The sequence below is a fragment of the Syngnathus typhle genome, linkage group LG22, assembly GCF_033458585.1.
Source record: "Syngnathus typhle isolate RoL2023-S1 ecotype Sweden linkage group LG22, RoL_Styp_1.0, whole genome shotgun sequence".
Classification (NCBI taxonomy): Eukaryota; Metazoa; Chordata; class Actinopteri; order Syngnathiformes; family Syngnathidae; genus Syngnathus; species Syngnathus typhle.
The window spans coordinates 3813963-3835570 of NC_083759.1; the positions used below are offsets into that span (position 1 = coordinate 3813963).

The window sequence follows — 21608 nt, forward strand, 5'->3', positions numbered from 1 at the left end:
AAAAGCCAAGAGCAACCGAAGGAGACAGCAAGACAAGTCAGTTGGTAAGGGAAGAAAAACTCAAGCTGATCAAGTGTTTAACAAAACACCCAAAAAACATTTATTTTAATTTTATTTAACATACATTTATGAATTCAATGCAGTTAAAATATATATATTGATACTGTACTCTAATTGGTTATGAACACAACATGTAAGAACCCCAAATGATTAACCAATTAATAACTAGAATCATATTTTACACTTCAAATCAAAGTGGAAAAATCAAGAATTGGACTATTTCATAATTGGCAACTCAACCAACATGAATATTTCTCTGGCTGGTCCACCATGATTATGAATCACCAAGTGTTAACACCCCCCCCCCCCCCCCCCGACTAAAATTAGTTACTCAGAATTGCAACACTTCCAACTATAGCAATGACTCCATGAATAAATATCCATATTTAATAAGAGTTTGTGTGACCTGAATAATGATATGCCATAACTTTGTTAAATCTACCAAGCGTCTTTATATTTCCAGATGGATGGCTGGATCTCCATTCTTTTTATTTAACAGTGTGATGCAGTACTGTTCTAACATGCATAACGATTCGCTTAAGGGGATGCATGACATTAGCATAAGAACATCTCATTTTTGTCAAGCAGTTCTGGCATAAGCATTGTTTCATCTGATTACGACAGGGTGTTTGTTTTGTTTCACCATTTTAAACCCATATAAAAGATGATATTCTTTCAAATTGTGCACAAAATAGAATAATTGCATCTATGGATGTTCCTGTCTTAATATTTTATGATGTTCATTTTTTAACCATCTTCCATTTGAGGACAGAACATACTGACTTTTGTGCTACTGTGATTTATTAACTTGAATGCTGGGCACACATTTTTCTTTTGATAATCTGCCCTCCCTTTGCCTTGATCCTCATGTGGTATTTTCCTTGTTCCCCTATCCCAATCCATCACTGGCAAAACTAGGATTATTTTCGCTTGAAGGTTTCCATGGTTGCAAGAGGTTCGTTCAAACAACCCCCACATTTTTACAAACCTAAAAAATTATTTGGGAAACGCTGATGATCCGTCACCAAATGTTCTCTTTGAATGATGCGTGAAAATGTTGGGAAAATTTACAGGAAAAATCTGAAAATACACAAAAGTCATTTATCTGGTCTGGGATTCTGGGGAGGGAGCAGTGCCTCGGCAGCCCACCTCTAGCTACGCACTTTCAATACATGCCTTTACACAGATTGGTGTTAAATACAGATAATGGATACATAGATATTGCAACTGATCACAGGATCATATACCATTCACCTGGACAATCCAAAATGACCAGGTAAAAATATGGCAATATATTACTCAAGGTATCAAATTATGGTCATGCAGCAGCAGATCAGTGAAAAGAGTTGAATGAACTGCAAAGACAAACGCTACAGAAGACAGAAAAATGGTGGACAAGTCGAGATGAAGCAGAGGTTATGACCAAGATAATTAGATGAAACCGTCCACCAAGATCCAACAACTGCTCCGAAGTCTGCCGAGCCTGTTAGATCTGAGAAAGGCTGGTTACTGTCAAGGCGTGTCTAAATGTGTGTGTGTGGACAATTTTATTGTCTTTATATTCAGTCAACCCCAGTGAAGCAGGCTATAATAAAACACTGAGGTGCACTACTGCCACCTTGAGGCTCACATGTGTTAATTCAAAACTATCAGTGAAAGCTGACTTTGTTGGTATTGGGAACGTGATGCGTTTTGGTAGTGCACATAGTATAGATGTTTTTTTCAAAGTGTCCTGAGTTTACTCTCCATTGGGCTGTTTAATGTGATAATAGTCGTTTAAAAGGAGCTGAATTATTATTACAACGATAGTGCTGTTCATTATGCTGCAGCATTAATAACCAATTCTTATGTTGTTGTTGTTCTGGATTTACGTTACGTTATGTTTCTATTGTGGTAACAGAAACCAATTTTGGATGTTATTAATTATTTTTTTTTTTAAAAAAACTTCGATTCCCTAATCGTCAGATACATTTGGGCCTTTATACCGATTTACAAAAATACACCACTAGATGTCACTATTGGATAATAGAAAATATATATACCGGTACTTTTATTTTCAACGCTCTATTATGGCTTAGAAATGTCTGTTTCCATCCATCCATCCATCCATCCATCCATCCTCTGAAATGAAAGCAAATATCAGTGGGTAGTTAAAAATGCATACATATGTACATACATACATACATACATACATACATACATACATACATACATACATACATACATACATACATACATACATACATACATACATACATACATACATACATACATACATACATACATACATACATACATACATACATAATTATTATAGTGTATTTTTTCCACATTTTACAATCATTACCATGTGTGTTCATATGTATGTCATGCTTTTGTCAAAATATCCCAAGTATTAAAATGTATACACACTTTGCACACTCTATGTTTTGTCATGTGGAAATCAGACCCTTTTTAGGTGGCCTTGTCTCATGCAAGCGATCCAGCTCCTATCCCCATACATTGTGTAGTCCGGTTTTCATTCTCACGGCAACTGGAGCTTTGCCACAAGTGAGGTTTGGCGGGCATAATTACATATACTGCATGTGTGGCACATAGACATGTCATTAAATGCAATTACCCCCCCGCCCCCCTGATCTTCACTGTGGAAGTGGTTATTTGGTAAAGCCCCACTGTTTTGGATAAAGAGAAGTAAAGAACGGCTTGCTCTCAGCGTGAGACCCATTTTGAAAAATGATTTATGATGCTGTTTGCTTTCACACTGGGAGAGTGGGCAGCCACGCCACAGACCATTTGTAAACAAGCCATTAAAAAGTATTTTTCCCCTTCGTGTCTCCCTTTCAATAAAGAGGAAAAAGGTCCCCATCCTTTTCCACCCCTGAGGGCAAAGTATGCATACGCAATGTTCAGACACGTTCAGTGCTGTAACATGTGGAAAGGGGAGGGGGAATCTGCATTCCAGAAAAATGTTAATTAAAGTTACATATTTGTGCGTGTGTGAGAGAGAGAGAAAATCCTCCACTTGTACTTGAGTGGAATTTAATTGGCTAATTTTGCACTGTCCCTAATATGGACCAATCAAAACGTGAATAGGCGTTGTTTAGGTGGAGGACCGTTTTTTTTTCTGTGTGTTTTTCTGTAGGCAGAGGGCGGGGTCTTTGCTGTGACTCAATGCTGGACAGACCGAGTTACCAAGGTCGCCGCAAAGGGCTCCTCACACACTTTTTCATTTATCACCTGCAAGAATTACTCCCAAAGATCGGTGAGTATTTTCCCACCTTTTACGCTACTTTCCCCCCCCCCCCGTGCTTGAAAGCGCCGGTGACTTGCTAAATTATGTGTACCCCGTCAATTCCCTCACTGTCAAAAGAGCTCACATGGGAAGAGATGCCGGGGAGGCTAACCCGCTAGCTGCCATTAGCCTCCTCAAGATCTGCAATGATTCAAACGTGCATTGCTGCACGGATTATTAAAGTTCTTCTTGTGCACTTTGACCACCTGCGTTGTATTATCGGTGTACTTATCACTCTTGGTTAACTGGATAGCCAGGAAACTTAGCTGATCTCAAGTCCAGATGCATGTGCATTTGTTTTTAGGTTTCTGTCAAATGATGTTTTAATTCGGTTAATCCTACATGTTTGGAATATTTACTAGCAATTTATCAATGCTCTTGCCAACTAACCTTATATTGAGAACATCCCAAGAGGATGCCAGAATTGGTTTGAACGTGCAAGATGACTTGTTGCTCTGCAGTGAAAAGGGCTCAAAGTAGTCAAAAGTCAGTGAGATGCATCTAGTGTGCTTGTTGGTGGAGATATATGACTGCAGCAGCTGTCTCTCATGACGTGGGCTGCCCCCTGGGATATTGGTGAAAAGCACATGTTTTACTACATTCATGCTGCATTATTTTCACTATGGCTCAGGTTTTATTAAAGGAGACATTGTGCCTCGCCCCCCAATAAATTCAAAACAGTTCCCAGAAATCTTAATGGCTGTAGTATCAAAATAAATGCTAGTAAACTTGACACACCCTGTTTGTTTGTATTGCTGAAATCGGCCAGTTTGCCTTATGCAAATGCAATAGCCCTCATCTTGTCTCAGGCTGCAGGGCCAATGGTGAGTACAGATTTCTTTACCATGATGACTAAGAGGAAGCGATAAATCTTCAAGACAGCATGGATTCTATATTCCTCCATGGAGGCAGCGCAAGCAGCTGAATGAATATTTTCTGGACTAATGCTTTTTCAGAAATGTCCAGATAAAGATTTACTGATTTGTGTTATTTCACAATTGAATGGTGAGCAGACACTCCACAAACCTAAGTATTTGTATACAATCGAAAAAAAGACCTTTAAGTGGATCCTCTTAAACCATGTGACAAAATTTTCACTTCTTTGAAAATGTGTGAAGTTGCGATAGCCTGTTTTTTTTTTTTGGTTTCGATCTCAATTACACGCTTAGATGTGACACGACTGAACTAGGACTCAAAAAAACGAAATAAAAAAATTATAAAAGAAAGTCTGCCAATCTGATGGTACATAGGATGTCCATAAAACTTTTCAACAACTCAGAAAAGGTTATTGTCATTTAGGCCAGATGGTTGTCATGGTGATAATTTAAGTGCCGCCAGGTCTCCTGTCTTTGTTTCCGCTTTGAAGAAAATCTTAAAACACACAAGGTTCCACGAAACACGAGGTCCATCCACAGTAGTTATTGTCCGCCCACATTTGAGCAACATTCCTTAAATACTGCAATTAGAGACACATTCAAATTGGTGAAAGAAAACAAACTTGTGAACACACACATTAGCGTTGGGTTGCAGCTGTTGCTGTATGCTCTCACCAACAAAAGGGTGTCAAGCTTGTAAAAGGAGAACCATAAAAAGCATGATTTATACAGCATAGCATTTCAGTCTAAAATGTACACAAAGAGCCCACATTTTATTTATTGGCACATTTATGACTGTATTTGTATAGTAAGTCTATTCTGATCAGTTTGATTAAATTGAGGCTTGTTTTAGATTTCACTTCTTTTCTCATTGATCATACTAACAAGGTTGCTAAGCAATTTCTCTTTTTTTTTTAGTTACGAATGACAAGGTCACAATGTGTTATTGTTTAGGGGGGCGGGGAAATAATCTGATAATATGTAATGTACTGTAATTCTTTAGCATTCCTGTGTTTAGTTAAACAATGTCGTGTTGGACTTTTTCTGCCAGTTAAAACAGGTGTGAATCATAAAACTAACTTGCCATAACCAACCACTAACAGGAACCTTGTTCAGTCAGAGAATTTGGGGTTAATAAATGTGAGGTTGGGGTGAAGCTTATCTCTTAATGACTTAGCGTTTGAACTCAAACAGTCCTGACAGTTCATTACGACTAATGTTATTGTTTTTTTTCGATTGCTGCTATTCTCCCATGTTTGTTATTACTCATTGTTGGCGGTCCTCAGTCACCTCCTGTTTCCATTCTCCTCTGAGGAAATGACTTGTGTATAGTAAAAGCATACATATGTCGCAATGTGACCATGACGATCAAACTGACTCCATTGCCGCAAGTTCCTCTTCTACCCCAAAGTGCCTGCACTTGTCTTTATCATGCTGTGCGCAACTGCGCTACCTCATGACCCTGCACACTTCCTGCTCATGTTTCACTTTTATTCACCTTCTTGTCAAGCGAGACAACTGCTGTCTGTGAGTCTTTTCAACCTTCTCTATGCTCTCGTTGGTGTATAGGTGAAGTACACGTGGTGGCTTTTATGTTCACTTACTTGCCAGTGTGCTTTGTAAAGTCCCGTGACTGGACAAGAGATACGATTTTCCTAGTTTGTTGTATAAACCGGCTACAGAAGGAATCGAAATGAGAAGTGTGACTGAAATACAAAATTGAGTGTTTTGCAAGTTGTAGTTTGTTCCTAAATTAATATTTACAGTTTTAAACCGGTGCAGCAATTTTGACGTGTTGATTTTTCGTAATCCGACTTTAGTTTTGGACGTTGAATTTATTAGTTCAACAATTAGACTCATAATCGGGTTGTAAGCTGATTAGAAGCTTTTCAACAAAACTCAGAGGATGCCACAGCACAGGAAGATGCGGACTTCAGTTGTGCCACTTACCTACAAGTCACACACTTCAATCGTAGCCGCTTAACCAGCTTAATTGTTTCCATTTCTTCACACGAATATTGTGACAACTACGGAAAATGTTGCTAATTGATTCGAGTCCTAATTAAAGCAAAATCATTCATGTCAGATGACAGGAAAGCCAAAGGCTTAAACTTGTATGAGTCCAGTTCAACTCCTAACTAGATACACATTCATTTTATGCATGCTAGTCGTGTTAGTTAAAATGATCCTCTTATCATAACTACCGTTTTCCAGAAGCCATAAACAAGTTTGTTTTGAGAGGCAACGCCCACGAGTCTGCCCTGGCATTGCCTGTTTTTATTGAAAAGTCCCCAAAGGTTCTTTTCTGTGCGTGAACAAAAATAATAGTGACAAGTATAATGGTTCACTGCTTACTCTCGTAATAAAAACATTCCAGAACTAAGAAAAACTGTATCCACAGGTTTAGTTCAATTAAAACAAGCTTTTGATAATTCTGATGGTGATGATTCTGATGATCATCTTAACCCGGGTGCGGACTAAGCAGAGGGACAGAAACCACTTTAGTTGAAATGTTTATACTGCACCGTCATCTCCGATTGTAACATTTCAATCCTTGTGTGTTGTCTGTTATTTAGTTGTTTTTATTACTAAACAATACCAAATAAACACTAGTAAATGGGAAAAAATGTTTTGTAATGCAAAATCTAATTTGATCTCATTTTTCGATTAATCGATGGAATAATCAATAGATCATCGATTCTAAAAAAAAAAAAAAAACAAACATTAGTGACAGCCCATATATGAATGCCAGTGTGAACGCTGAGTGAACCAGGTCAAATGTGTCGATCTTTTTTTTTTTTTTTTAGTCCGGACCAACAAGTGTGACCTCAGCCTTTATTTCTTCCCGACTTGGTAACTTCACTGACCACCACCCAGCAGAGGACAGTTGCTTCATGTTCTCATATCCACACTAGCATACATGGGCTTCACACACGCCCCAGTCAGGCACGGACATGGTTGCCTTTGTATCTGCAGTCCTGTTGACATGCATGGCTTGGTAGAACAGAAGTGGCATTGAGCAGAGGAGTTGGAGGAATTTTTACGCTGCAATGGTTGCAAGTGGTCAGACAGCCACTCTGCCTCCTCCTCTTCAAATACCAAACCACCCTCCTTGACTTTCCCTCTTGCCTTTTGCCCAGGGTTATTTTCCCTCTCCCTATTGTTCTTTGTAACGTGTCTCGCCAGGGTCTCCATGCTCGCTTTCTCCTCGCGACACAATACAGTATTCACAAAAGCTTTGCTGAGATGTTTATATGCAGTGCATAGCAGGATCACACAAAAAATGGGTATAGAAAAAAGATTTGTCAAAAAGTTCAATGTCATGTTTTTTTAAATGAAGCCTTTTAGTTTATTATATAAAAAAAAAAAAGCTAGATAAAGTTCCGTATCACACTGAGCGAATGAATCTATTGCAACCTTGAACAAACGCTGATGAAAAACATTTGCTTCGTTCGCCAACACTAGCAAGTCCCTCAGTGAGATATGAAGAATATTTTTTCTTCCAAATATCAGAATCCGCCCTTAAAAAACACATTTTCTACCATCCTTATAAGTAAATAGCTTCAAATTATGATCTCAAAACAATGATTCTTTTTTGTATGGCTAATCAAGACACAGTATTTTAGCAAACACCTATTCTAATTGCGTCATTTTCCTTTTCAATTGCCCCTCTTCATCCCCTCACCATAGTCGGGGTCCGTGAGCGGCTCAAATGAGTTTTTAATGACTAGGTTTAAGATTACGCACCAGTCCTGATTCTCTTGGCACTGACTCAAGTGTGTGGTTATATAATGACCAATGTCTGTGGTTGTATTTAAGAGACCACCCGACTATGTTAAAGCGCTATTAGAGCAAAACAGTTGAATCTCGTCGTGGTGTGTGAAACGGATTGCAAGAGGAAACGATAACGTGTCCGTGATACAGCAGAGTGAAGTAAAGCTGCCATTGTGTTGTTGCAAGGCAGGTTTCCCCTTCTCGCTCTCTCACTTTGAGCGCACCCTCCACCCACCCAACCCGTGCCCATATTAGGGCAAAATGCAAGCAACCTCATGGCAGGCGGCGCTCAACCCCCAACACCGTCACATTTGCTCCAGTGCAGGCAACCCAAGAGAGACTCTGCTCCCCTAACCCAATTTGAAGGCCCATTTCCCTTGCCAGTAAATAAAAACAAGTCAGGGATTTAAAAAAAGAAAAGAATGCAATTCAAACGATAAACATGAATATCCTCGCTTGTTGTCGCTAACCCATTTAAAAGCCCCTTGAGCTATAAGCAATCTATCAACCAATCATCAACTGTTGCCATGCAGAATTGCACAAATGACTCGTTACAGTTGTCACATCCAAGCACGTGCTTCCACATTTCCTCATGGGAGCACAACAGCCTTCCGGCTGATTGAACCTCTACTCATCTGACCCTTTTGTGACCCCTTGCGAGTGAAGAATACAATTCCTAATGAGCCACATGGGTCCCCAAACATCACCCCACACACATCCATGTCATGCTGACGCTAATGTTTGGTTTTCTTGCTGCAGTAGGAGGGGGTTGTTGTCTCACATACTCTCGAACTGGCAGTGACTTGTGCACAAAGATCCCCTTGCGTGACCTGAAGCTATGCCAAATATGCAAGTTCCTTCGCTGGATTTGGTGCTCGATCATGTAAATAATTGATTTCCATGCTGAACATCTGCAAACACAACAGCTGTCACGCTCTGTGACTGCTGTTTCCAAAATACAATTAAGCTAATGCGCTAATTTGACTTCAGTATAGGATAATCTCATGCAAACATGATTTTTTTTCAAACTGTCAGCTCTCCAGTATTTAGATATTGTGATAAAAAACAAACACTCAAAGAGGTCCTTCCCTATACTGACATCAAATTTCGTCAGTCTTGTATCGAGTCCCTTCTCACTTGCCGTACTGTGACTAAGCCAGTCTACTGTATTTACAAATACTGTTCTTACTTTCTGCTCAAATGCATTATTTTTGTTTTATTTGCTGGCAGTCTGTGTGAATGAAATAGCAGAGAAGCGAAAAGAAAGTAAGCAGGATAGGAATCGGAAGAAGAGTCTGTTTCCAGATGGATGGAGATGAGTGGAAAATAGGACATGTCAAATGTGTGATGATGGAGCGTCTGCTGCCTTCATTGCTCCAGCCAGGCCTCCACTCGGCATCTTGGCAATGATGCTGTGTGAATGTGTGTGTGGCCATTCTTCCATCTGACTGCAGCATCCCACCTCTTTTCCACTTGTTCTTAACCAAAGAGCCACGGGAGTAGGAACAGAACTATTTCCTGTGACATATGGCAAGGATCTACTCTCTACCTTTGAATTTGAAGCAAGTGGTTTTTAGCTGAGCATGACAATTCCTCTTTTTTTTTTTGTTCTCACCCCTGTGGAGTTGTGTTTCATCCCCGTGACCATTAGAAGCCCGACCTTTGATATTTGATACCCCAGTGGACATGAAGCAGACAGAGGCTTAATCAGCTCTATTTTGGATACAATGGAGTCAATTTCAGTTTTGAATAATTCAGTGTGTGTGTGTGTGTTGTCTGAATGCTTGCATGAGTCAGGAGGAAAAGAGGAAGTGTGTTAATGTGGAAAGTTGATAGCGTAGCCACCGTCACAGTTAGCTATGGCCAGCATATACAGATATTGTATGATTTTTATTTTGCTTTCCAGTATCATCTTCCCTCAGACCGCATTGATTTCGACCCACTTGTTTTTCCCTCTCGTTTCAGAGAAGAACAACGCGGATGATATTGATAGCAACCTGAGGTCCTGCACCGGAGAAGGTAAAATATACAGCGCAATTCAAGATTCAGTGCTGCAAAAGAGACTGAAAATGAATCTAGAAATCGGCAACTTTGTCTTTGAATCACGATAATGTTCACATTTTTAGTTTCCTTTGGATGACTGTTCCAAAGTCATTGTTGGAAAAGCTTTTCAGCCCTCATTTGCGGACGCCCGCTTGGAACTATCCTCAGCACAACACACAAACCTGTGACCTTAACGGAAAGTGACTGACCAGTCAGGTTCGATTTCTAGCTGCCCGGTGAAGTTCAGTTGAGGTCGCAACACTTGTTCTGTGTTGAGAAACATCATCAGGAATGATCACATTAAATATCTCCATAGTGTGATTTTCACAATGCAGTTAAGACCAATTGAATTCCATTTTATTCTGCAGAGTGGGTAATAGAGATACTAATTAATTTGCGTTATCATTACTTTTTTGTCTTGTTTCCTGATCAGAACATTTTAGGTAACTTGTAGCAGAATCTACTTGAGCTGCCAAAATGTATCAAGTAATTAATTATCAAATTAATAGAGAACAATTTAATAATCGTTTAGAGCCATATTTCATTTGGAATTGTCCAAATCCAACTTTTTTACACAACCTCAGCCTAAATTAATATTTATGACATACATATACAGAACGGCTATTTCATGGTGGTGCTTCTGCCTTTCTTTAGTTGATTATCAACTCACAGTAAATGTACAAGTGCTGAAATCAACAATCAACAATCCACACTGACCTTTAATCACATATTCTTTTGATAAAGCTAAATGGCACAAAAGGTAATTGTAGCTTGACACGCCTTTATTTTTGTTTGTTTCACTATTCAAACACATCCAATGCAACGCAGATTTTCTAAAGTGAAAGTAATGGGAAGTAATTGATTTTTTTTTTTTTTGTTTGTTTGTTTCTATGGCCCGAGTATGTAGTGAGCGTGAGTTTTAATTGTTTCAAACGTACGGTATTAGAACTGCTGTTTTTGTCAGGTGTCACGTTTTACTTTTAACATTTAAATCATTATCAGTGGCCTTTACGTCACATCCCAGTGACATGTCGCAACCGCATTAAAACTGTCTTCTCTAGAACCACTGAAATTCCTCTCAATGCACAAACTTAAATAGACATTCTTTTTGTTCCCAGGGGGCCTGTTTAGTTTAATTACGATGTTTGGGAAGTGACATAATGGGAACAGAGCGGAAAAACGTCTTTTGATATCTTTGGAAAGGTGTTCAAAACGATACGTAGGGAAAGATCCGTTTGCACCTGAGGGCAGTTCTAAAAGTGCCTGACTCATAATAAAGGGAAGTACATGTTGTAGCTGCAAGCTCTGACAGCAGTTGGAAGAAGGCCACCTTGACGCCATTTCATCACCCCCTCTAAGAATCTAAAAATTGAATCAACACTGCCCCCTTCCGGTATAACCGCGTATTTCATCAGCTCTTTATACCAGACATCTGCATCGTGATCAAATCCAAGACTGTCTAGCAATAAAAGCTGTATCTGTAGAAACAGTGTGAAGAATGCAGTTGTTATGTCTATGTGACTGAGCTCAGCTTGAGGAATGAATAGCAGGCTTGACTTTAAGCCGTGGCTTGCTTGGAGGCTGGATAGAGAAATGCAGTGTGATCATCATGTGCACACTGTAAGCACAGTGTGCCTTTTGTTGTGACTTCACACTATCATTTGATTCTGGCAAGTTGCATCTTTGTGGTGGTGGTGAAGAAAGACTCACTCTTCTCTCAAAGCTGCTAAATGTGCAGTTTCATCCTACTTTGATCGACTGTGTCTCCATTTAATTCTATTCCAGTTGCGCAATTGGCATTTTGATTACGACTCAACCCGCTCATTGTGAATGCCCTTTGTGGAATGCTATTAAAACTCAGTGATGCTGTTCCTATTTTTATCCGTGTGACGTCCTAGATGACGTGTCCTCCTTTCCTGTAAATGTGGCCTCGTGGAGTCCCTGCTTCCTACTTACTGGACCTTTGTTTCTCGTAAAATATCGTAGTGAAACTGCCATTTGTTTAAAATGGCACAGATCCAGAGGGACTTGTTTGGGGTCCTTGCAGTTTAGTCTAGAAGCAACACGCACACACACGCTCGACCCATTCCCAGCCCAGAATTAACAACTGAGCATAATACATAGAGAGAATATTGTTGCTCATAGCATTTTCTTTTTAAAAAATTGGTTAAAGTGGAGTAGAGCATCCTCCCTTATGATTAATTCAGAATTCTTACTAGTAAAAACATAGTAAATTGTGTCAATGAAGTATGTTTACATGGTAAATCTTGATTGTTGTTATATACTTTTTTTAAATATATTATGTCAGGTAGGAGCTAAGTTTAGCTGGGGTTTTTAGCAAAATATCTTTTGATATAGTATAGCCAAAAACAAACAAAATGATTTATTTCTGAGGATAATTGGAAAGCAACTTTTGTTTATTTTTGAAGGAAAAAAGCTGATCTGATATTTACACTTTAGAGTATTCATTGCTTTATTTATAACCATATTAGGAGGCATGTTTATAAGGCAAGGTTTATTTTTATAGCTCATCTCATACACAAGTTAACTTGCTTTCTGAAGTACTGCTCTTTGTAGTTTCGTAAAAAAAAAAAAAAAAACATATGAAAACAATCAAATATAATAACCAAAAGAGGCGAGGCTAATTAAAGTCGGGTCCTAAAACTCCAAAGAAAAAGAGAGTTGAGGCTGAAACAATTTTGAGGCACCATTGTATTTTGTGGTCGTGTTGCACCAACAGAATTGATGTTGTTGGTAAATCATAAAAAAAAATTAATGTACTGTCTGTATTGGTTTGTTTATGTGCTTGACCACTATTTTGCCCATCAGGTTTGCTGGAATGGGTAACCTGCTAAAAGTCCTTACAAGGGAAATAGAGAACTATCCGCACTTTTTCCTGGACTTTGAAAGTAAGTCTGGCAGAGGAGTTGGGGGGGAAAACAGCGATAAGATGGAAAGAGGAGATTTTCCCCCTTTTTCTTTGCGGGTTTCCCTTCAGGCTTTCTTTCCGCACAGACGTGAAACTTGACTCTGAGCTCCAATCCGCTGTTTCGCGCTGTTTAAAAACTTTTTAACATCACTTACACTTTTCCTTTTTCTTCCTCTTCCTGTGTGTCTGTTCTTTTTTTCTCTCTCTTTTGCAGAAGCCAAATGGGGAATCTGTTAAAAGTGCTCACTTGCACCGAGCTTGAACAGGGGCCAAACTTTTTCCTTGACTTTGAAAGTGAGCACAGCCTGTCTTTCTGCAAGGCCAAAGTCATTTTTTCCCAATTCACCTCTCTTTAAACGCAAGAGCTCAAGGGTCAAGCGTATTCAGCTTTGAATTATCCGACCATTCTCTTTCGCTGTTTTAAAAGCAGCTTTTGTTGTCGTCTTAATTTAATACTTCATTTCATAAAGCTTTCCAAAATCTAATCACTTAATAATAAATTGACTAGAAATGGAGTTGACCCTTGACCTTAGCAGTCTGCTTTTACTCTCTGGTGCATGTGTGCTCTACTCATTTGGGAAACAAAATATTTCTCTAGTCTATTGATGGGATGTTGTGTTGTTATTATTATTATTATTATTATTATTATTATTAAAAACATTGAATAGCCCCCCAAAAAAAGTAGTCATTTATTTCACCACGTGCCAGCTAAAACTAGCTAATTTACATTTATTCAGTCATCTTCTGATCCATTATCCTCATGAGGGTCTTGGGAGAGTTAAATACAATTTGACTTAACAATTTAATTGCACTCTGTAATGTGTAGTCACGCAGGCTTTATTTTCTAACCCCGCCAGAATTACAGAATGTCTCCACTGTGGTATTTTTGTTTACCCGGTAAAGGGGAAATGATGGGATAATGGGTTAAGGTTTTCAAATATAAAACAGACAGAGCAGTATAAATGTCAGTGATGCTCTATATTTACAGCAGCTAGTTTGGCTGTCTGTGGTCATGACGGTTCAAGATTTAAAATGGCAAAGTATCTCAGTTAAAACTTGCAGTATGCTTGCTCACACTTTGGTAAAATATTCCCCGAAATCGTGTTTACGGGATTTGTATACTCACCAGCCGCCACTTTGGTTACATCGTGAAGTAATTGACCAGACGTGAGTGTTTACTTTGTGTATTTTTCATTGTTAGATGCGCAACCCACAGAAGCAGAGTGTGAAGTCTGGAACCAGGTGAATGCTGTCCTTCAGGACTCTGAAAGCATCCTTTCAGGTCTACAGGCTTACAAAGGAGCTGGTCAGGAGATCAGAGATGTGAGGACAGCGTTTTTCAGAAATCCCAACTCGGATCACGTTCAAATAGATTTTTTTTTGCACCCTTAGTCATCCAACATGACATTGTGTAGCGAGTCATCCAATGGGCACACACACATTTGAACTCAGTATTGATGATCTAAAGGATTATAAAGAGAAATAACTTTGTGTTAATTGCCATTCTTCTCTAATATATCATCTTTTGTGTTTTCTCCTCAGGCAATTCAAAACCCAAGTGACTTCATGCTCCAGGAGCGCGCCTGGAACTCCGTGTGCCCTCTTGTTATCAAACTCAAGAAGTTCTACTGTTTCTCTTTGAGACTAGGTGCGTTGCTCTGTGACGACCTTTTTGTATTTCAGGAGAAATCAGCAGTTATGATTTTGTATTTGTGCACAGAGGAGGCTCTAAAGAGTTTGTTGGAGTCCCTGACATGTCCACCCTGCACGCCCACTCAGCACCTGGAAAAGGAACAAGCTTTGGCCAAACAATTTGCGGAAATCCTCCACTTCACTTTACGCTTTGATGAACTCAAGGTGCCCAGCGAGACGATCTCACATCGTGATGTATGATTTGGTCTTCCACGGTTTGACTCAGTGTTTGTTTTTACTTCAGATGAGAATTCCCGCCATCCAGAATGACTTCAGCTACTACAGAAGAACAATCAGTCGAAACCGGATAAACAACATGAATGTAAGTTCTTCTCAATATACTGGAAATGATATGAAACCACATAACAGACAAACATTTTTTTCTTTGATTGTGACTCTACAGCTGGACATTGAAAATGAAGTTAATAACGAGATGGCCAATAGGATGTCTCTGTTTTACGCCGAGGCCACGCCGATGCTAAAAACACTCAGCAACGCAACCACAAATTTTGTGACTGAGGTGAGTAGAGGTGTCAAAATTGATCGATTACTCGACAACAAACCGGTTATCAAATTAATCGCTGCATGTTTTGAAAAATCGAGTAATCCGCTAGAGACATTTTTATCGATTGCTTCTTCTGATTTCGGGATCTTAAAACTAATTATTCAGCTTTCAGTCTTTTTTTTTTGCTTAGCTTATTGTTTTTTAATCACTAAATTATGGCAAATAATTCAATGCAAATAAAAATTGAATCCAAATAAAATGTATCTGATTATTTGATTAATAGATGGAATAATCAATTCTAAAAATATTCAGTGAGTGACCGCCCTAGAAGTAAATTAGCTTCACTTGAATAATTCCTGGGTTGCAAGTTATGTCTATAACCGTTATTGTGTCATATTGTAGAACAAAACTCTTCCACTGGAGAACACGACGGACTGTCTGAGCACCATGGCCAGCGTCTGTAAAGTCATGTTGGAGACGCCGTAAGTACATATGTGAAAGTATTCTCCTGGATTATTTCAAGACTTGTTAATGTTTACACCAGTTTTCAAGATGTCATCTTCTGTCTACAGGGAATATTCAAGTCGTTTCAGCAGCGAGGACACTCTCCTATTCTGCATGAGGGTCATGGTCGGCGTCATCATTCTCTATGACCACGTTCACCCCAACGGTGCCTTCAACAAGTCCTCCAAGATCGACGTGAGTCCCCCCAACGTAACCACGCGCTGCACATCGGGCTGGATTGCGACGCAGTTCTCCCATGATTATTGTCTCACCAGATGAAAGGCTGCATAAAAGTGCTGAAGGACCAGCCTGCAGACAACGTCGAAGGCTTGCTGAATGCGCTCAAGTAGGTCACATGTCACTCTTCAAGTTTGTCGGAAAAAACAAATTGAATGTGGTACTCATTCAAGCATGTGTAAGGTACTTACAGGTTACCATGGCAACCCTTCTCCTTATTTAAATCATAAATCACTAATTTCACCAAGTTGGTGGCATTTCGATTGAATAAATCGTGTGTGTCATATATTTTTCTTCTCTTCAGATTCACCACAAAACACCTGAATGACGAGTCCACTCCAAAAAACATCCGGACGATGCTCCAGTAATTTCACAAATTTTTAATGGCATAAAACTGAAGAGGATCAATGCTCTGACCTCAAATAAGATGTATATGTTTACATGATTTCAAAGAGCTGGTAACACTTTGCATAGTCATTCTCTCCAAGGTAAAGGCGCACAACAAGATTTCCCGCTTCGATTATTAACAGGTGAGAGAGTGTTTTGCATTTCTGCCTTGTAGAATGGAGGTTTCCTCTTAAAATGCTCCAATTTTATTTTACATGCTTCCATATATGCACACAAAAATGGTGACTTGCTATCCAATCAATCCGTGCATGGAATGAGATCAATCAAGAACATGTTTAGCTGTGGAGGCACGCGAGGGACTGGCTTCTTAGATGATGCCGCGCAGTCAGTTGCACGTTTTGCTTTCACTGATTCGGTTCTTTTGTGTAAAAAGTAAGGCCAAAAATCGTATTTAAATTATATGTGATGTATTTTAAACTAAAAACAACCCCCTCTTTTATTCATGTTCTTATTTCACTTGTGTTAATATACTGATCAGTTGCCAGTTTTGAAAGAATATTTTTATGACTTGTTTCGCTTTGAGGGGAGTGAATTACTGTATTTGTAAATTATTACCAAGATTTTTTTTTTATGAATTTCTATTCTGCTCCCATCCCCTAACTGTGTTTTTAATTGCCTTAAAAACATTTTGAGCTACTGTACTCGTTGGACTTGTCTTAAAATGGATCTGCTGTGTCAAATGTCATGTTGTTGACAATTGTCATTGGTATCATTACATTGATGTAATGACTCTGAATCAGCTTGGTTATCAAGAATTATTTTATGATTTCTGCTAACGTTGCATCAGGGAGCTCCTCAAAGCAGAGCAGACAATCAAGTGAACATTTTTGACTTGACTTCCACTTTAAGCCTTAAAGAGCATGTATAATGAAACATCCATAAATAGGAATTACTTTTGACCGAAGCTTTACTCGATCTGATTCGATTCCAATTCAATCACCATTCATTTCAAATGTGTCTTGTTCATTTTGGTCACTGTCTTGTGGTATTTAATATGTATGTGCACACATGAGCCATACTTTGTGTTCATCTGTGTAATGACAACATTCACCTTCCCTGTCATGATCATGAGACATACACAAAACTCTCATGTTGAATGCAAGATTGCTTATTATACAAATTGCTTCGGCTTTGTATTGTGTTGCTGAAAGGGTTGTGTGAATTGGATAATAAAGGTGGTACATTTCTTACTCAAAATATGAGAAATATATTGAGAAATATGACTCCTTCCTTTATTGTAAGCTATGAACAGAATTTGGTTCGTTCACACATTCAAATGAATTCAGCACCAACCTTAATGTAGCATGTAAATCTAGTTGTACTTTCTTTATTTCCCTGCAGGTGGCGATGTGTATCAGTCCACATATTGTGTGAGTGACACAGGGAGAGTCCAGGGTGGCATGTCAAACAGCCGAGCACCTGGAAAAAGGAATTATGAGTTACATTTCTAACATTGTGAACTCAATTAAGGCAAATGAAAGGTCAAATGAAAGGTCAAACTCGGTTGCAGGTAAAACTAATCATTTAATCAACAACAAACCGGCTACCAAATTAATTATATTTTATTTATTGAATAATCATATAAGGACTTTTTTTAATACTAAAGATTGCCCTAGTGTTAGACTTGGACTCTCAAAAGTTATAATTGTATTAGACAAAAGTATTGGGACACCAGGAGCTATACAAAGACAAGATGCCTCATCTCTGTTATAGTTCATCCCAAAGATGATCAGGGATTTTTCATTATTTCTGACTCTATGTGCTTTCATCATATCCAGCCCAAAGGAGAGATGGAGTTGACACTTACTGGGAATGCTCCTGTTGGAGCGCAGGGATGCCCTGAGCGCCTCCATGCTTAGCCTGGGTACCGCTGTCCTCACTGGACCAGGACGCTTCCCGGCATTCCACTGGGCCTGTCGCAGCATGAATTCTGCCATCTCATTGGTCGCAGGGTAGTTATGAGTGTGAGATGCCCAGTGGGGCCGAAATTGGGTCGGAGGAGCCAAAGAAGGACCCAGAGGAGGCGGGAGAAGAACCTGGGGGGATCTGCTGTGTGAAGCGAGGAACATCTAGAAGAATCAAAGGAGAAAATATGCAACTGCATGACTACAGCTCTATGTTTTGAAGTGAAGCCTTTAATTTCTACGAGGCTAGAAATTACATGGTAATGTTTGTTGGTTGGTCAATGGTGACTGTTTTACATCAGGTACCCAAAACTAGATCTTTAATCCTGCATTGTCCTCTGTTTCACTTTCCCTTAAATCCGAAGCATAATTTGCATCACCTCCATCTGTGAGCTTGTCATCGTTAACATTCATGCTCCATAATGCATGAAGTCTGCTGGTGGAGGATCTTCAACATTTCGAGCATCACGGTCACTGGGTTTATTGTTGCAGTGATAAATGAAAGGTGAATTACCAGTGATTTAGCTTTACGTAGTTTGTAAGTGGCTTCGGAGATCATTTTCTGTTTCCTGTCGTCTGGCTTCTCTGTTTTGCTGCTACCTGTGGTTGCTCTGCTCTTCATCTGCCTGGAGAAACAGGTAGACATGCGATCAGAGAAAAAAAAAAGGTTATTGTTTGGAGAGTAATGGTGGAGGACAGAGGTGTTGGTTTTTTTTTTTCGTTAAAATTCTAATTCCGCTACTTGTTGCCTTACGTTGCGCTGGCTTGTGCGACAGGGTCCAGGTTGTCCAGGTAGTTGAAGCGGATGATGTCTTTGGGACGTCTGTCCGAGTCTCTCCAAGGTGGAAGCACAGGTGGATGCTTGTCATTTTTTAATCTGCTGAACGTCGCTGCAACGTACGGCTTGGTGGGTTCTTCAAGCTCCTCACTTAGGGAGATCCCTTGTGACATGTCCTCATGTCTACTACTGATTCTTGCACCATCTTGAACGGCTGCCTGCTGCTGGGACCTGACGACCTTTTTGATTGGTGCATCAAGCAGCATTTCTTGCACAGTGTTGATGTAGTGTCTCTTCCACACACCTTGCTCAAACACTGTAGGTGAGAAACTGAGGAACCAGCCAAATTTCAGACACTTGGGCATCCACAGCTGGTCCAGATCCACGATGCTTTTCCAATGCCAGCTCACCTGTCCTCACAGGAACACGCCAAACATCATCAGGCATTGCATAGTTGCATGTTTATCACTCTGTGTTTTGTTTCTGTCCTACCCGTGCACATCGACAGAGGCTGCGTGGGTCCAAAAAGGAGAAGATATAGAGACAGAGTGCTCTCGGGAGCATGCACGTGAAGTCAGCGGCCTGTGGGGGAAGCTGTCGACTCACGCAGAGGTCGATAAAGCGAAGCTGCTCTTTAGAGCAGCCCTTGACGAAATCGTGCAGCACCAACCTCCTCTGCCTGTCAGACCACCTTTCAAACTGATGAGCACATGAAAAGCCATCAAATGAAAAGAAGAAAGACAGCCAGCAGAGCGTGAAGCGCAATGCACACACAACGCTTTTATCGTACCCATTTTCCCAGAAGGCTTCGTCTCTCCTCAAAAACCTGAAAGAGGCAGTGACAAAGATGGCTTCATGTTCAACAAAATGAGTTTTTATTTTGTGTTTTTGTTTCAGTTGCTGTTTTATGGTTCACGGCAATGCACTTTTATATCAGTTGTTAATTTTAAGCAAATTCATGCGAGGAAAAGCAGTTCTGAAAATTACTTCCCTGGTTCTTTTATCTCAAACTAATTATTTTAGGTTGCATTACACTCTGATGAAGCCGGAAGTACATGCCGAAACACGTCAGGTAATGCAACCTAAAATAATTTGTTTGAGATAAAAGAACCAGTGAAGTGATTAACAAGTAAAAACAAAATGAACTTAGTACAACTAGTTCCGAAAATGGATGGATGTGTGAGATTTACAGTTAGGCAAAAATATCACACCCAAAAACTTCTTATAGTGCATGAGTTAAAAAAAAATACATAAACCTCTAAATCATAACCTAAAAAAAAAAACGCTCTCATATAATAACCTCTCCTTGGACAAAAAAAAAATCCCTGACTCTTTCTAAGAAACCAATAACTCACCAAAAACCTTCAGACATGCACCAAAAACTGTCACATACATCACCAAACCTCTTATGAGCTTGCTGTCTGCTACAGAGAGTCATTAGTGTACATATTTTTGGGTGTATGCAAAGGTCAGATGCAATTTTGAGCTTGCATGCAGCCTCAAGGTCAAACAATTAGTGTGTTGGTGTTAAAATCATTGCCATGAGAACTATTCTGACCTTGCTGTTGGACAGCGAGTGGTTCAGGGGTGTCCAGGCGCTCATCTTGGTTTGCATTTTCGCAGGACTTGCAGAGGATCTCGCTGCGTGCGGCATCTTCTTGTTCATCTGCAGACACAGCAGTGATAAGCTAAAACACTCACATGGTCATTGTACCTCTGCTGTTCTTTTGTTTTGTTTTTAAGCCATTGTCCCATGTAGAACACTTTCCCTTTGTTTAAAATGGAAAATTCCACCCCTTGCTTGATGTTGTAAACCTTGCTCTCACACACACCCATGTGTTAAGTGTATTTTGTTGCTATGCACTCTCTCACATACACATGACCACACTTTGTGATTTAACTCACCAACATTTCAGGAAGGAGGTAATAAATCCAGCATCTAAACACAATATGTTATTTCTCCCGGCTTCTTTCCATGGCTTCAACATCCATTTACCTACTATAACTCTCCTCCGTCTTCCCAGTTCTCCTGTGCACGGTTTACATGTCTCCATAGTAACCGTGACTGTGCTTTGCGTACACAGACTGGCAGCCAGAGCATGTCGCACACCGAGGGGGGCCCTGCAAAGCAAACCACTGGTGTGTGTGCACTGTGCAGGCGTCCAAGGCTCTAATGATGACAAATGTTGTGCAAGTGGGCCTGACACTGCAGCTGCACCAGCACTATACACTGATGCATGTGTGTCAAGTAGGAATATCAGCCAAATCAATGTATTTTATGTTAATTATGTTTGCGGTCATTTTTAAAGGGAATAGTGTAATTAATTGACACATTGAAGGGCTTACCTTTATTTCATGTTGTATTAGTGTACAGTTGATTTAAAACATATTTTATTTAAATAAACGGGTAGGTTAATTTAATTTTCAAAATAAATGCTCATTGAGTAAAGTGTAATACTCTTTACCTGTTATTTATTGATAGGAAGTCCGTTTTTAAGACTTTATTATTATTATTATTATTATTATTATTATTATTATTATTATTATTATTATTATTATTATTATTATTATTATTATTATTATTATTGTTGTTGTTGTTGTTGTTCT

General features: G+C 39.5%; 2 protein-coding genes across 9 annotated transcripts; one reads left to right on the forward strand and one right to left on the reverse strand.

Annotated features, from left to right (window-relative positions):
* The first annotated feature begins 3164 nt into the window (after nt 1-3164).
* On the forward strand, nt 3165-17537 carry fam49a (family with sequence similarity 49 member A). Of its 8 annotated transcripts, none has more exons than XM_061270386.1 (13): nt 3165-3322; nt 9967-10020; nt 12874-12953; nt 13188-13267; nt 14175-14296; nt 14516-14621; nt 14694-14830; nt 14910-14987; nt 15069-15185; nt 15573-15652; nt 15743-15869; nt 15950-16020; nt 16216-17537. In XM_061270386.1, the coding sequence occupies exons 4-13, from the start codon at nt 13195-13197 to the stop codon at nt 16277-16279; spliced, it is 975 nt and encodes a 324-aa protein (XP_061126370.1). In that variant the 5' UTR covers nt 3165-3322; nt 9967-10020; nt 12874-12953; nt 13188-13194; the 3' UTR covers nt 16280-17537. The 8 variants fall into 8 exon arrangements, with proteins under 8 accessions (XP_061126370.1, XP_061126371.1, XP_061126374.1 ...); XM_061270388.1 differs by lacking the exon at nt 3165-3322 and adding an exon at nt 5618-5754; XM_061270392.1 differs by lacking the exons at nt 3165-3322; nt 13188-13267 and adding exons at nt 5729-5754; nt 7035-7080.
* fbxo16 (F-box protein 16) lies at nt 16959-21047 on the reverse strand. Its single transcript, XM_061270384.1, has 8 exons — nt 20907-21047; nt 20560-20667; nt 19792-19827; nt 19494-19700; nt 18978-19411; nt 18738-18849; nt 18127-18388; nt 16959-17738 (listed from the first exon to the last, which is right to left on the reverse strand). Exons 1-8 carry the CDS (start codon nt 20910-20912, stop codon nt 17674-17676), a joined length of 1230 nt encoding a protein of 409 aa, XP_061126368.1. The 5' UTR covers nt 20913-21047; the 3' UTR covers nt 16959-17673.
* Nucleotides 21048-21608: the final 561 nt, after the last annotated feature.

Coding starts and splice junctions, on each gene's coding strand:
- fam49a (XM_061270386.1), top strand. CDS start 13,195: ATGGGGAATCTGTTAAAAGTGCTCACTTGCACCGAGCTTGAACAGGGG. Junction 14,622..14,693: donor CTGTTTCTCTTTGAGACTAG/GTGCGTTGCTCT, acceptor ATTTGTGCACAG/AGGAGGCTCTAAAGAGTTTG. Junction 14,988..15,068: donor ACCGGATAAACAACATGAAT/GTAAGTTCTTCT, acceptor GTGACTCTACAG/CTGGACATTGAAAATGAAGT.
- fbxo16 (XM_061270384.1), bottom strand. Junction 19,701..19,791: donor GAAGCCTTCTGGGAAAATGG/GTACGATAAAAG, acceptor TGTGCTCATCAG/TTTGAAAGGTGGTCTGACAG. Junction 17,739..18,126: donor CTCCAACAGGAGCATTCCCA/GTAAGTGTCAAC, acceptor TCCTTTTTCCAG/GTGCTCGGCTGTTTGACATG.